Source organism: Vespa mandarinia, chromosome 1 (assembly GCF_050613455.1).
Source record: "Vespa mandarinia isolate Hongniang chromosome 1, ASM5061345v1, whole genome shotgun sequence".
Classification (NCBI taxonomy): Eukaryota; Metazoa; Arthropoda; class Insecta; order Hymenoptera; family Vespidae; genus Vespa; species Vespa mandarinia.
The window spans coordinates 8,557,329-8,569,772 of NC_140810.1; the positions used below are offsets into that span (position 1 = coordinate 8,557,329).

Sequence of the window (12,444 nt, forward strand, 5' to 3'; positions counted from 1 at the left end):
CGTGCGGCCCGCTGTGTATCCCCTCTCTTCCCCTCTCGACCCCCTCCAAAATCGTAGCAACACCCTTCTCAACCCCGACCCTCTTCTCTTCTACCCTTGGTCCCACGTCTCGGCCCCAACGCTCAACCAACGGCGACGACCTATAATTTAGGGCGGATAAAGTGCTTCGTGCAGCACGTGGAGGCAGTCGTCGTGGTTTCTACCAAGACTCGGCGCGTGCGAGTTCGACCGACGAAGACCATCTCTACATGCGACAAGGACGAGCGCTATCAGTGTAGCACGTGTACATGTATATGTACTTGTACGCCTGTGTATGGCTTGAAGAACATGCATACGCAATAACACATACTCATACTTCGTCGCAATATGGATCATCGAATTATGAACGAAAAAACGATTAGATTCTTCAATTTTTATAATATATTTAGAAAAATTTATAGTAATTTTTTTGTAAAATCATTAAATCTTACATTTTTTGTTTATATAGTTCGTAAGAATATCTAAAATGTAAGAAACAAAAGAAAATGAAGAATTAGGAAGAATGAAAGACGACGGATCTTTTGGAGAAGAAAAAAGTTAAAAAAAAACTTGAAAGAAGTTAAAAGAAGAAAACAATTTTTTGTATTTATCTCTCCTTCTCCTTCCTAAATGACTACTATAATCGTCTTATTACATTGCTACAACCGGGACGAGCGATCGATATCTTCCTTTCCTGCCTACCCTTGTGAACAAAGATCATCTTTTTTTTGTTTCTCTCCTGTTTCATTTTCTAGTATACTCAAATATATTATTTCTATCTAATCGAGATATGTCGAGATGATCTTTCAATGATTTGATTTGTATTTTTAAAATATTAATCTTTCTTATCGGGGAATAATTATGACAATTCGTGTTTGATCGAATCAAATTTCAGTAAGTGGAAAAGAGAATAACTTGTTATTGTGAAAGTATTAATATGTTTCACATAAACAAAAGAATTTGTGATTACGAGTCTAACGCATGCTGATACTTTTTGAAATTGAATAACTTTTTCTAATGACATATCTTCTTTCTAATCATTGCACTGTGCATATAGTCCTATGGTCAGTCGCATCATCGGCTACATTCATTGTATCCTCTTCGTTCATTCTTTTTTTCCATGGCCTATGATGATATCGTCCAATAGAAACGAGGTCGTGTGTATGTACGTTCGCTTTCTCCGCTATTTACACGAGCGCGTGCCTTTCTTCTCCCGTTTTCGGTCGTTACACTCCTTTGCATTCGTTGATTCCTTTTCGAACTTGAAACGGATATCAACGTACATTCTTGTTAAGAAATACATTTTTTCTCGTAAGTATATCGTGCCAAACATACGTTCATTTTTTTTCTTTATTGCTTTAATGTTATGACAATTATTAGAAATCGAAATTTAATTTTAATGACTTCATTTAAAAATATTTTTATACGAATTCTTTTGTGACATTTGTAAAATTACAGGTTCTTCAACACGCATTGGTGATCGATCATGAGTATACGCGTATTCACACATGCATGCAATTCGTATAATTATTAAACTACAAAATTATATAAATTGTTATTACAGTTTGTTTACTGTGTTAGATAGTATTTGCTTTATTTTGATATTACTACAATTTGCCATATATATATATATATATATATATATATATATATATATATATATGAATTTATCCAAGATTGATTACTTGGGCAAATATACGTATATAATATTTCGGATTGAATATAATCGACATACTCGAAGTTCCAACAACACGTATTAGAGAGAAGATGTAATTATGATGTATAACGATTATGACCGTCAGAGAAGGAAAATACCGTATTGTTCTAGAACACCTATAAATAAACATTATCTTTGATTATGGTTGATCACATGTTTAAAGTTTCTCCCTACCTTCTTTTCGAAAAGAACAAAAACTAATATTTCTTTGCCTTCAGATAAAATTCAAGTCTTATTCGTAACCTGCGTGAGACTGCGTGAGACTGCGTCTGGACCTACCTTATATTTCGTCATTCCTTTTTTATATGAGGTAACTTTCGTTTCAGATTCTAATAATAAAACGCGAGAGAATTTTATTAGTCGATCTTCTGAAAGGGGAGGTCAAAGACTTGTAAGATTGTTATACGTGGCCAACATGTGAAAGACAAAATTAAAAGAACAAGGATCTTAAGGGAAAAGAGAAACAAGGGAACAAAGATCGTCATAAATTTAATCGAAATTATTCAAACATATATCTATGTATAAAATGATTTATACAAATACATATATATATATATATATATATATATTAATATTTGAAACATAATATATTTATATATTATATTAGGAAACAAAATATATATAAGCATCTCTCTCTTTCTTTCTCATTCTTATATAAACAATTAAATAAGTAAATATTATATATATATATATATATATATATATAATATAAATATATTTTTTAAATTTATTTTTTGGTAATTATTATTTCGTTCCGAAGGATATAGCCAAATTTCCTTTCTTCGGTCTGGTCGAGTGAGCCTCGGACAAGTGCCGGTGTAACCGATGTTGCTTTCAAACGAGAGAGGAGCAATGACCTAGTGCGCGTAGTGCACGTGTAGCGTCTGGAAACCCCGACGACTGCCTCAGAGTCAGGGCATTGGTCGCCGCGTGCGGGTGACGCCGATCTGTGCCGTCGCTCGTGTCGCCTATAGCTACGAACTACGTATATATATACATGTATTAGATATATATGTATATAGATATATGTGTATATATATATTTATATATATATATATATGATATATATATATATATATATGATATATATACACAGACACATTAATATCCTTATTCGTATATGTTAGTAAAACGAAGAGCTTGTGTACGCCCCTGCTTACCGATAATGCCACGCTCCGAAAGGATATATACGTATACGTGTACGGTGATGGTTGGGTTATCCTCCGGACACGCCTACGACATCCTAAATTGAGTACTTTTAGAAAGTACAAAAAAAAGAAAAGAAATACACGCATACATTTATAAAATTCTATAATTTTTTTATTTTCATTTATTTATTTCGAGACGTCTTTTTACGTTTTGAGTTGTCATTTCATGAAAGTGGTTTATTTTTTTTGAGGGTGGCCTCGATTGATCTTTAGACACCACTGCGAATGTATTTGTGAAGATAGATACATACATATGTATAGTGAAGGTACAAAAATATGCTGATGCTTTTTAAAATTGAATAATTTTTTTTAAATCGAACAAAAAAAAGAGAACTCTGAACTTTCGTATAGTTATCAAAAAATTAGAAATATATTAATAACTTCGAAATTGTAATATAGTTTTGTAATTTGGAAAAATGTTTACGACCATAGTAGTCATGTTGTGTTTTACGATATGATAGCATACATAATATAATAACGATTTTATAGATCTTCGAATAGACATAAATTTGCCTAAGATTTATTGATTTTGATAATATTTATAGGAAGCAATTCGATTTTCATAACGTATACTTTAATAAATAATTTTAATGAATACTTATATGAAAGAATTATTTTTTTTTTGTAATCGTAATATGATGAATTTTATTTATATTGTAAAAAAAGAAATGATTCGATTAAAAAGAATATTCAAATATTTTTGTGATTCAATCTAAATGTAGATAGAATGAGAGAATCGTAGCTGGATGATTATTCGTTAAACAGAGCAGACACGTGTCCGGAGAATCCAGCGTTCGATCGAAATGTATTTGTAAAGAGAGAACGAATAGGTTAATTCATCGGGAGTTATCTCAGTTTTGAGAATAACATGTTTTCCAAGCTTCTATCTGTTATCCGTAGCATTATTATATTCGATGAAATCATCAAATAGGCCGGTGGTTCCATGAGTCCTTGATTCGACCCTGCGTAATGCGTAGAAATATTCGGCAGGAGTGGCGCACATTGACAAGTTTTGTGCGTAGTATCCTGACACGTCATATGGTCCTGAGGTCGATAAACGTCTAATGCGTTTTATTCAATCTCTTTGTTGTAACGAAATTTCACATTTCTTATTTTTACATCGTTATTTTAATATATCCACAGTCAATATTTATAGAAATATAGATCATATAGATGATCTACATTGGAATATTTATTTTTATATATTAATAAAAAAAAAATACAAATTTTTATAAATAGTTTCTATTAAGTATACTAACAAAAATATTTCTATTATATTTATTCTATTTAATAAAATTTTACAATATAATATATATATATATATATATATATATATACATATATATATACATATATATATATATACATATACATATATATATACATACATATATATATATACATGTATATACATACATATATACATATATATATATATCGAGCAGAACGTGGCACGAAGGAAATTTTTTCAATGGTTTGAAGGTTTGGCAAGGTTCTCTTGTGCGTTCCGAGGCTACAAGAGGAGAGATTGCCAACAAGCGCCGAAAGAGAGGAAAAAGTAAGGGGTTAGGGAGAAGAAGGATGTAGAGAGGTGACGTGAACGTATAAGCGCGTGCTCGCGCGCGCGCTTGTCGAGAGAAGAACCAGCTAGGAGTTGGCCGCTCTCGAACCCGAAAGAGAAGAGGGTTGGAAGTGGAAGGGGAGCGAGAGCGAGTCTAGAGCGCGATGTCGTACCTTGACCAATCTCAACAAGACTTGTTTTAAGCTATGCCAAGCCAAGCGACGACCTTAGAAACGACTCGCTGATCGCATCGAAACCGAAATGGCAAATGGAAAGAAGAAGAGGAGTGACTCTTCTTCTCTTTCTTTTTCTTTTACAAAGAATCACTTGGTTTCTTTTTATTTTTTTTTCTATTTTTCTTATTGAACTATTCTAACATCGACTCGAAAGTAACGGCAGAAATAAATTCTTTTTTTTTCAGACAAATTAAATTATTTAAATGTGTTATTGAATTATTCACGAAATGTAAACGAGGATTTATTACAATTATAGAATTTCTAAGTATATAATCAGCGTTTTATATTCTTTTTGTATATATTATGTATTAGAAATACACACGTGTGACTTTACTGTGATGAGGTAAGTTCGAAACGGATAATAGGATGAGCTGGAGAAAGCTAGATGAGGCTTAACGAACATTTGGCCTTGAAGAATCCCTCTGTCATCTGCATCGAATGTCAAATACCGTGGCACGTGGGCCGAGAGGTAGTTGACCTTTAAATCCTCTCTTTTTGCCCTTTCTATACAACAAAGATGAAAGCACTCTAAAGTTTGACCTGCTTTTGTAAGGATACATTTTATACTTTTTCTAGTTATTATCGAGTTTCTCATATACGGATGTAATACATAGTTATTAAGATTTATCGATCATTTTTCTTAGTGTTTTTTTACTATCAGCTATTGATTTATCATCTCGAGAATATTTTTAAACAGATACGATGACTAGTAGTTCATTCGATATTTAAAAGCATCGCATTATTGACTTCCTGCGATAGGTCGTGTAGCGTTAATTTCATTAACATTTCGTGCATGTTAACAGTTTTATATGCATTATATGTATAAGGTGGATCAATGTAAGGGTAATGAATTGACGTGACTTCTTGTATGTTAAATTTCTCGTATGGTTACGCATATAGGATATATTTTTAATTTACAAATCGTGAAGGGGAATCATTGGAATTCTCTTGCTTCAGTATTAATTTGTTTTTAAGACGGTTCGCAAGTTCTTATTAACACTTCTTGGCACATTCACTTCGTGTACTTCAAAGCAACGAACATTTTAATATATCTAATCAATTCTTCTCACAATTTTTCGAAATTTTATAATTTTATATACACATAAAATCATGTATTACAATATAAATCGTCACTTCAAATACATTTGTTATGCTTTTAATTCAACGTTTAAAAAATGTAAGTATCTACTTAAATCAAATATATTTACACATCATATACAGTATATTTTTCACATTATTTTCATCTTGTAACGAGTTATTTCATCAGAATCAAAAGATAATATCCATTTTTTTTTATATAATATAAAATACAACATAATTTCATTAAATATGATTCTAATAATAAATTGAACGACAATGAAGAGAAACTCATAACGTAGAACTAAACTAGCGTATTATATATCTGAAATTATCTTGACTCTTATAAGACGTAGAGATTAAATAAACGGGGAATTTCCTATTACCCATAGATAACCGATAGTAAACATTGAAAACTTCGTGAATCGCATATGTTGTATTGATCGTGATAAAAATATATGATAAACTCGCTTATAACTGACTGTTTTTTTAAGCATTTAATAGAAGAAATGTTAGTATGGTAACTACAGATAAACAAATAGAGATGCCAGCTTTTCAACATACACCATCCGTTTATACGGTATGTATGTAACATATATATATATATATATATATATATATATATATATATATATATATATATATCTATTTGTAAAAATTATGTACATGTATAATATTATAACTTATTTTTCTTTTCCTTTTATTTTTTTTAAATATGAAGGGTCCAAGTTACGATAGTTTAAAAACAGCATACGAGTCGAACATATCACCTAGTTTAAAAATGTATTATAAAAGGCCATTATTATTATATGAAGGACGGAATCAATGGCTATGGGGTCATGATGGTAAACGATATTTAGATATGTTCGGTGGCGTTGTTACCGTTTCTATAGGCCATTGTCACCCGTAAGCAATTATATAATGATTCTATATCTATAATTATTAAATGAACAATTATCGAAATATATATATTTTTATATATTATTTATATACATTTTATTATATATATTATTTATATATTTATATATATGTAACTATATAATAGTCTGTACAAATTTCGGGAATAAGTTCCGGGAACCTAAGTAAGTAGAAAATATCTTATGAACATGGGGTTGGAAACGCTTGCTTCTAAAGTTAAGACGATTCGAAATTTTCTCGCAACGGCCGAAGAAATTATCATGATAAATTGCCAAACTTTTTTATTCTAAATCCTTCGTGATTTTCTTAATCTTCCTTTAACATTCATTATATGAAAAAAAAACAGTTTTTAACTCTTATGAGATTTGACGTGATAATTTTTTTAGTCATTGCAGGAAGAGATCAAATTATAACTCCGAAAGCAAACGTTTTCGATCCCATATTCATAGAATATTTTCTTCTTGTTTACGTCCCTGAAATTCATCAGTTACACTCTGTATATATATATAATGGGGAGTTAAATATTCGTGGAGTATATTATATTTATGAAATATATATTTTTAAATTTTCAACATTTTTAAATATATAAATATATCATTTTTAATTATACCAGAAAAATCATAGCTGCGATATCGGATCAAGCGAGCAAACTTGGTCATGTATCAGCGCTTTACATGCATCCTCGTTTATATGAATATAGAGAAAAATTAGCTGCCAAATTACCGGAAAAGCTTTCAGTCATTTATCTCGTCAATAGTGGTTCCGAAGCTAACGAATTAGCATTTTTAATGGCAAGACTTTACACTGGCGAGCAAAATATCCTTTCATTGAAGAATTGTTATCATGGTGGTACTCATGAAACTTCGGCAACGACCGCTTTAAGCACGTGGAAATATGCGATTCCTCAGCCACCTGGTCATATACACGTTCGTAAATAAATAATTTCTCTGTTTTTTAATTCGATCATTGATCAAATGATTTGAATTTCTTTCTCTTAGGTATTTAATCCAGGCTTACAGAAATATCTTTCTTGCAATTCGAAATGTAAAGATTGCTCTGTGCCAGGTGTAAAAGATACGTGTAATTGTAGCAACGACGAATGTGTCTTATTCCAAAAATATTTGGATGAATTCGAAGATATTTTTCGATACAGTTTGCCAAGGAAACGAGGTGTTGCTGCTTTTATCGCAGAAAGCATTCAAGTAATACATACCATTAAGCAAATATCTATAATTAATCATACTGCATCGATAAGAATAAAAGAAAAAATAAAAAAATGAAATAATTGATAAACGCAATACTTGTTAAATGATTAAGTCTCGTAATAAGAACATGAATAACTGACCGTTCGTTAAAAGAAGTAAGTCTGTAAGTCCAGACTCATTAAAAGAAAAGACCGTGGTTTTCGGTAAGACGGATCAATGACCTTACCGAAAATTATACCCGTGTCGTCACGTCTTTCCAGTACGCTTTCTCTTGTCAGCAAGACGCAATGACACGTGGGAGTTAACGTTTGAACAATATTTTAAGAATTTCTATACTGTGAAATCATTATCTGAAAAGTATACACAATGTATATATACTAAGTATACACATCGAATGCTTTTAAATATTTTCAGCTAATGTAAAATTTATTGAGGATCAAGTAAATTTTATTAAACATTTTCAAACTCTTTTTTAGGGTATCGGAGGTGTTATACAATATCCACGGTTGTTCTTAAAAAATGTTTATGAGTTCGTTCACGAAAATGGTGGTCTTTGCATAGCCGACGAAGTACAAACTGGCTTCGGTAGAACAGGCGATCATTTTTGGGGTTTCGAAGGTCATGGAATTCAACCTGATATAGTAACAATGGCAAAGGGTATTGCAAATGGAATGCCTCTTGGTATTGTTGCGACTACTGCTGAAATTGCTAGTTGCTTGAACAGAGCACTTCATTTCAATACCTTTTCTGGAAATCCAATTATTTGTGCTGCAGGATCAGCAGTACTTGATGTATGCAGCTCTATTTAAACTATAATTATGAGTAATTTTCGTATCGTTTCTTTCATTTATCGATGGTAATTATATATTTATTGTATTTTTCGTTGCTACTGTTAGGTAATTGAGAACGATGATATGCAAAAAAATGCCCTAATTACGGGGACTTATTTGTGTCATCAATTAAGTACCTTAACTCACGATTTTCCGGATATTGTGTCTGACGTTCGAGGAAAAGGTTTTATGATAGGTGTAGAATTGGCGGAAAATAATAAAACAAAAAAATATATCAAAGAGGAACATATGCGCGATATATTCGAAGATATCAAAGATATGGGTGTACTTGTTGGAAAAGGTGGATTATCTGCGAATGTAAGTTTTAATATATTAGGTTTTACGGTTGTATACGTATTATTAATGTTTTTCCTTCATTTAGGTTTTAAGAATAACACCACCAATGTGCGTTACGAAGGAAGATGCAGATTTTACAGTGAATGTTATTAAAAGAGCACTGCAACGATATCGTGAAAAACGTTTATACGAGAAAGAATTTTAGTTTTTTGTATATAGATTATATTTGAAACGAAATATCTCTATTGAATATTAGTTGAAATATATATGTATATATTTTATTTGGGAAATTGTATATTGTTGATAATTTATCGGTTGAAGTATTTTATCGTAGATTGCGTCTCGTAGAGCCATCTTAATTTTTATCTTACATTAAAAAGCAGTACTTCAAGATGGCGCCACTAGTAATGATCAATTTAACACAATACAGTATTCCTTCTTCTATATTTTATATTAATCTGATGTGTCATGGACTATCACTACAAAATACGAATGAGGTTAGCCTCGTGCGAGAAGCGTTGTATTTGTCATACGTATTCATATCCATGTAGGCATTACTTCACAAACATTGTAATTTACAAAGAATTAAAATGGCGGTAAATATAATAATATTGTGACACATATTTTTTTTTATTTTTATTTTTCATAATTATTTCCATTTATGTAAAAGATATAAAGGTACATATATATATATAATATATATATGTACACACACACACACACACACACACCATATATATTATCCTTTGTAGAATGTTATTTATATTTATAAAGATTTGTTTACTTTATATAGACAAAAAAATCTAAAGTGGCAACGAAAGGTGCTAAACAAATAGTAGATGAAAATGTTTCCACTTTAAACTTTTATAGAAATATGATATTTGGAGCATTAGGAACATACTTTATCTTCATGTTAGTTTTTTTTGAATTTACAACTTTAATAATAGTAAGTATAATAATAAATTTTATTTTATTCCATGATATACATTTTAAGCAGATTATTATAATGTTGATATAATTGCAGACATTAACAATCTTTTCTGTGATTGTATATGTTGCAAGTTATCAATTTATGATATACATGGCACGTGCTACTTATTTAGAATCCGGGCAACTTTTAGATTCTGGAGTAGATCTTAATATAGAAGGTGGTATTGGAGAGTGAGTCATTTTTAAAAGATTTCTTTTTTTTTATGATTATAATTATTAATTGTTCTGGATAATAATATAAGATTTAATATCTTTATCATTATAGGCATGTTAAAGACTTGATTATATTAACTTCAGGAGTACAAATACTTTCACTTATATCGAATTACTTTTGGCTCTTATGGCTTTTGGTATGTATCATTATATTTGATAATTAATATTATCTGAAATATTATTTTGATTTAGTTTATAAAGCAAAAAGAAACAAAGACATGATTATCTTTAAATTACGCAGGTGCCTTTAAGAGGAGGTTGGATGATTTGGAAACAAATATTGTCTCCATGGTTTTTCACTTCGCCTCAAGAAGAGCCAGAAGTTAATGAGAAAAAACAACGGAAGCTAGAAAAGAAAATGGCAAGAAGACATTGAGGTCTTACTATTGTACTAAGTAAAACTGAAAAGTTATAGAATTTTCATTAATACAAAATGTGATTCGTTTTATTACTATTGAACATAAGACTTTCTAATGAAGATAATCGAGTTATTCCACTTGCATTTTATTTTGATTAAGTAAATGAAATGACTTGATAAACAAATTTATATTATTAATAAAGAATAAATTGTTATAAATTAAAACAAATTTCTTTACAAAAGGATCTCCATTTGGAGTGTAACATAATTGCGTTAGCATTATGAAACTGCAATGAAACTATGATTATAATTCTTTGCTATAAAATTTATAAAGGTTGATCCAAAGTAATTGATGATAATTACTTGACGGAACTTGTAGTTTCATGAATTATCAATGAATTTCAATTATTTTTTTTAATTAATTATACAAATAGAAAACTATACTTCGCAACACATTCAAAATGACCGCCTTTGTAAAATATTTTCTATTTGTTATCAAATAATAAAAAACAAATAATAAACTACGTCAATAATTCATGAAGTTACAAACTTCGGAATTATTACCGGTTATTTTGAATTATCCTTATATAAATATTTATTGATAAAAATGAGAAATTAAAAAATTGTCCTGATATAAAGTTAATTACTGTTGATAATGTAAAAAAAAACAAGATAAAAAAGATTTCTATTTCAAGTCCAATCAGACTGAGATCTAACATAACTATTAAATTATTTGTTTATATTTATTGCATTAAATTTTATACATTTTTTGATGTCATTTTAATATCTCCTATGTAAATAATCATGATACACAATGCATATTATACTACAGTTATGATAATATATTAAATAGTGTACTCCACAAATAATTCTTTTTATACTGCTTATACAAAGTGTAAGAAGAAGGATAGTTTATTAAAGTGAGAGGAAGAATTTTATTGAATAAAATATGTTAAAATTATAATTAAATCCATGTTATTTCCATAGTACATAAGCGCAGAAGATATGGGATTATGGTTCAGTTTCAAGAATATGTTATTGATATTACTTAATTAGTAGTTTGTAATGTTTAAACAAACGCGTTATTCTTTAAACAATTATATAAACCTGATTATTATAAATTATTTATTAACGATACACATACATACCTAACATGAAAGTAAAATAATCTAAAAAATTGTTTACTCAAATGTATGAGTATGGACTAAAAAAATTTGCGATATTGATTCTTTGAAATTCAACGGTAGACTGACTTGTTAGCTGTTAAAATTGTTCGAAACTCTAGAGTTTTGTTATAGTTTATATCATCGGTTAGCGACGATGTCAAGTTTAAATTCGCATTTAATGAAATTTTAAATTATAAATATTTTTATGATCACCTCTTATATTAATAATTAAACAATATTTAAACAGTTATATGAATTCAATTATTATAAATTATTTTAGTACAATTATTAATTATTAATAAATCAGACAACAACAATAATATATATATATGTATATATATATATATATATCTTTTTATTATTATTATAAAGATTAAGTACTTCTATCAAATATTTAACATTATTATCTTTTGTATATTTATTATGCTTCATATAATTTCGTATTTCTATTACATTGTAAAAAGATTGAATTGAAAATAATTTGTATTACTTGATATCTTTTATTAATTATATGTAATTGTAAATGAAAATTAATAGTAAAATTCTATACAAATTTTACTGTCTATTAATAATTATTCTTCTTTTTTATTTATAACAATAGTATAAAATTGTTTATAATATTTAAGAATTCTGATAGATTAATATTTGTA

At 29.2% G+C, this 12,444-nt stretch overlaps 2 protein-coding genes across 4 annotated transcripts; both read left to right on the forward strand.

The window, feature by feature from the left end:
* The first annotated feature begins 5,472 nt into the window (after nucleotides 1–5,472).
* On the forward strand, nucleotides 5,473–9,412 carry LOC118450448 (uncharacterized). Its single transcript, XM_035886233.2, has 8 exons — nucleotides 5,473–5,917; nucleotides 6,312–6,397; nucleotides 6,539–6,723; nucleotides 7,349–7,661; nucleotides 7,734–7,937; nucleotides 8,417–8,731; nucleotides 8,837–9,088; nucleotides 9,153–9,412. Exons 1-8 carry the CDS (start codon nucleotides 5,851–5,853, stop codon nucleotides 9,270–9,272), a joined length of 1,542 nt encoding a protein of 513 aa, XP_035742126.1. The 5' UTR covers nucleotides 5,473–5,850; the 3' UTR covers nucleotides 9,273–9,412.
* A 47-nt stretch (nucleotides 9,413–9,459) lies between these two features.
* On the forward strand, nucleotides 9,460–12,103 carry LOC118450449 (transmembrane protein 208). Of its 3 annotated transcripts, none has more exons than XM_035886234.2 (5): nucleotides 9,460–9,564; nucleotides 9,861–10,013; nucleotides 10,092–10,228; nucleotides 10,323–10,407; nucleotides 10,512–12,103. In XM_035886234.2, the coding sequence occupies exons 1-5, from the start codon at nucleotides 9,460–9,462 to the stop codon at nucleotides 10,644–10,646; spliced, it is 615 nt and encodes a 204-aa protein (XP_035742127.1). In that variant the 3' UTR covers nucleotides 10,647–12,103. The 3 variants fall into 3 exon arrangements, with proteins under 3 accessions (XP_035742127.1, XP_035742128.1, XP_085515242.1); XM_035886235.2 differs by having other exon boundaries at nucleotides 9,513–9,663; nucleotides 10,512–12,096; XM_085659116.1 differs by having other exon boundaries at nucleotides 9,526–9,614.
* The last annotated feature ends 341 nt before the right edge of the window (nucleotides 12,104–12,444 follow it).

Bases quoted from the DNA above. Each gene is read 5' to 3' on its own strand.
- LOC118450448 (XM_035886233.2), top strand. From the start codon at position 5,851: ATGTATTACAATATAAATCGTCACTTCAAATACATTTGTTATGCTTTT. The intron at 6,398-6,538 runs GTATGTATGTAA...TTAAATATGAAG, and splicing joins ATACACCATCCGTTTATACG to GGTCCAAGTTACGATAGTTT. The intron at 9,089-9,152 runs GTAAGTTTTAAT...TCCTTCATTTAG, and splicing joins AAGGTGGATTATCTGCGAAT to GTTTTAAGAATAACACCACC.
- LOC118450449 (XM_035886234.2), top strand. From the start codon at position 9,460: ATGGCGCCACTAGTAATGATCAATTTAACACAATACAGTATTCCTTCT. The intron at 10,229-10,322 runs GTGAGTCATTTT...TTATCATTATAG, and splicing joins ATAGAAGGTGGTATTGGAGA to GCATGTTAAAGACTTGATTA. The intron at 10,408-10,511 runs GTATGTATCATT...TAAATTACGCAG, and splicing joins TTTGGCTCTTATGGCTTTTG to GTGCCTTTAAGAGGAGGTTG.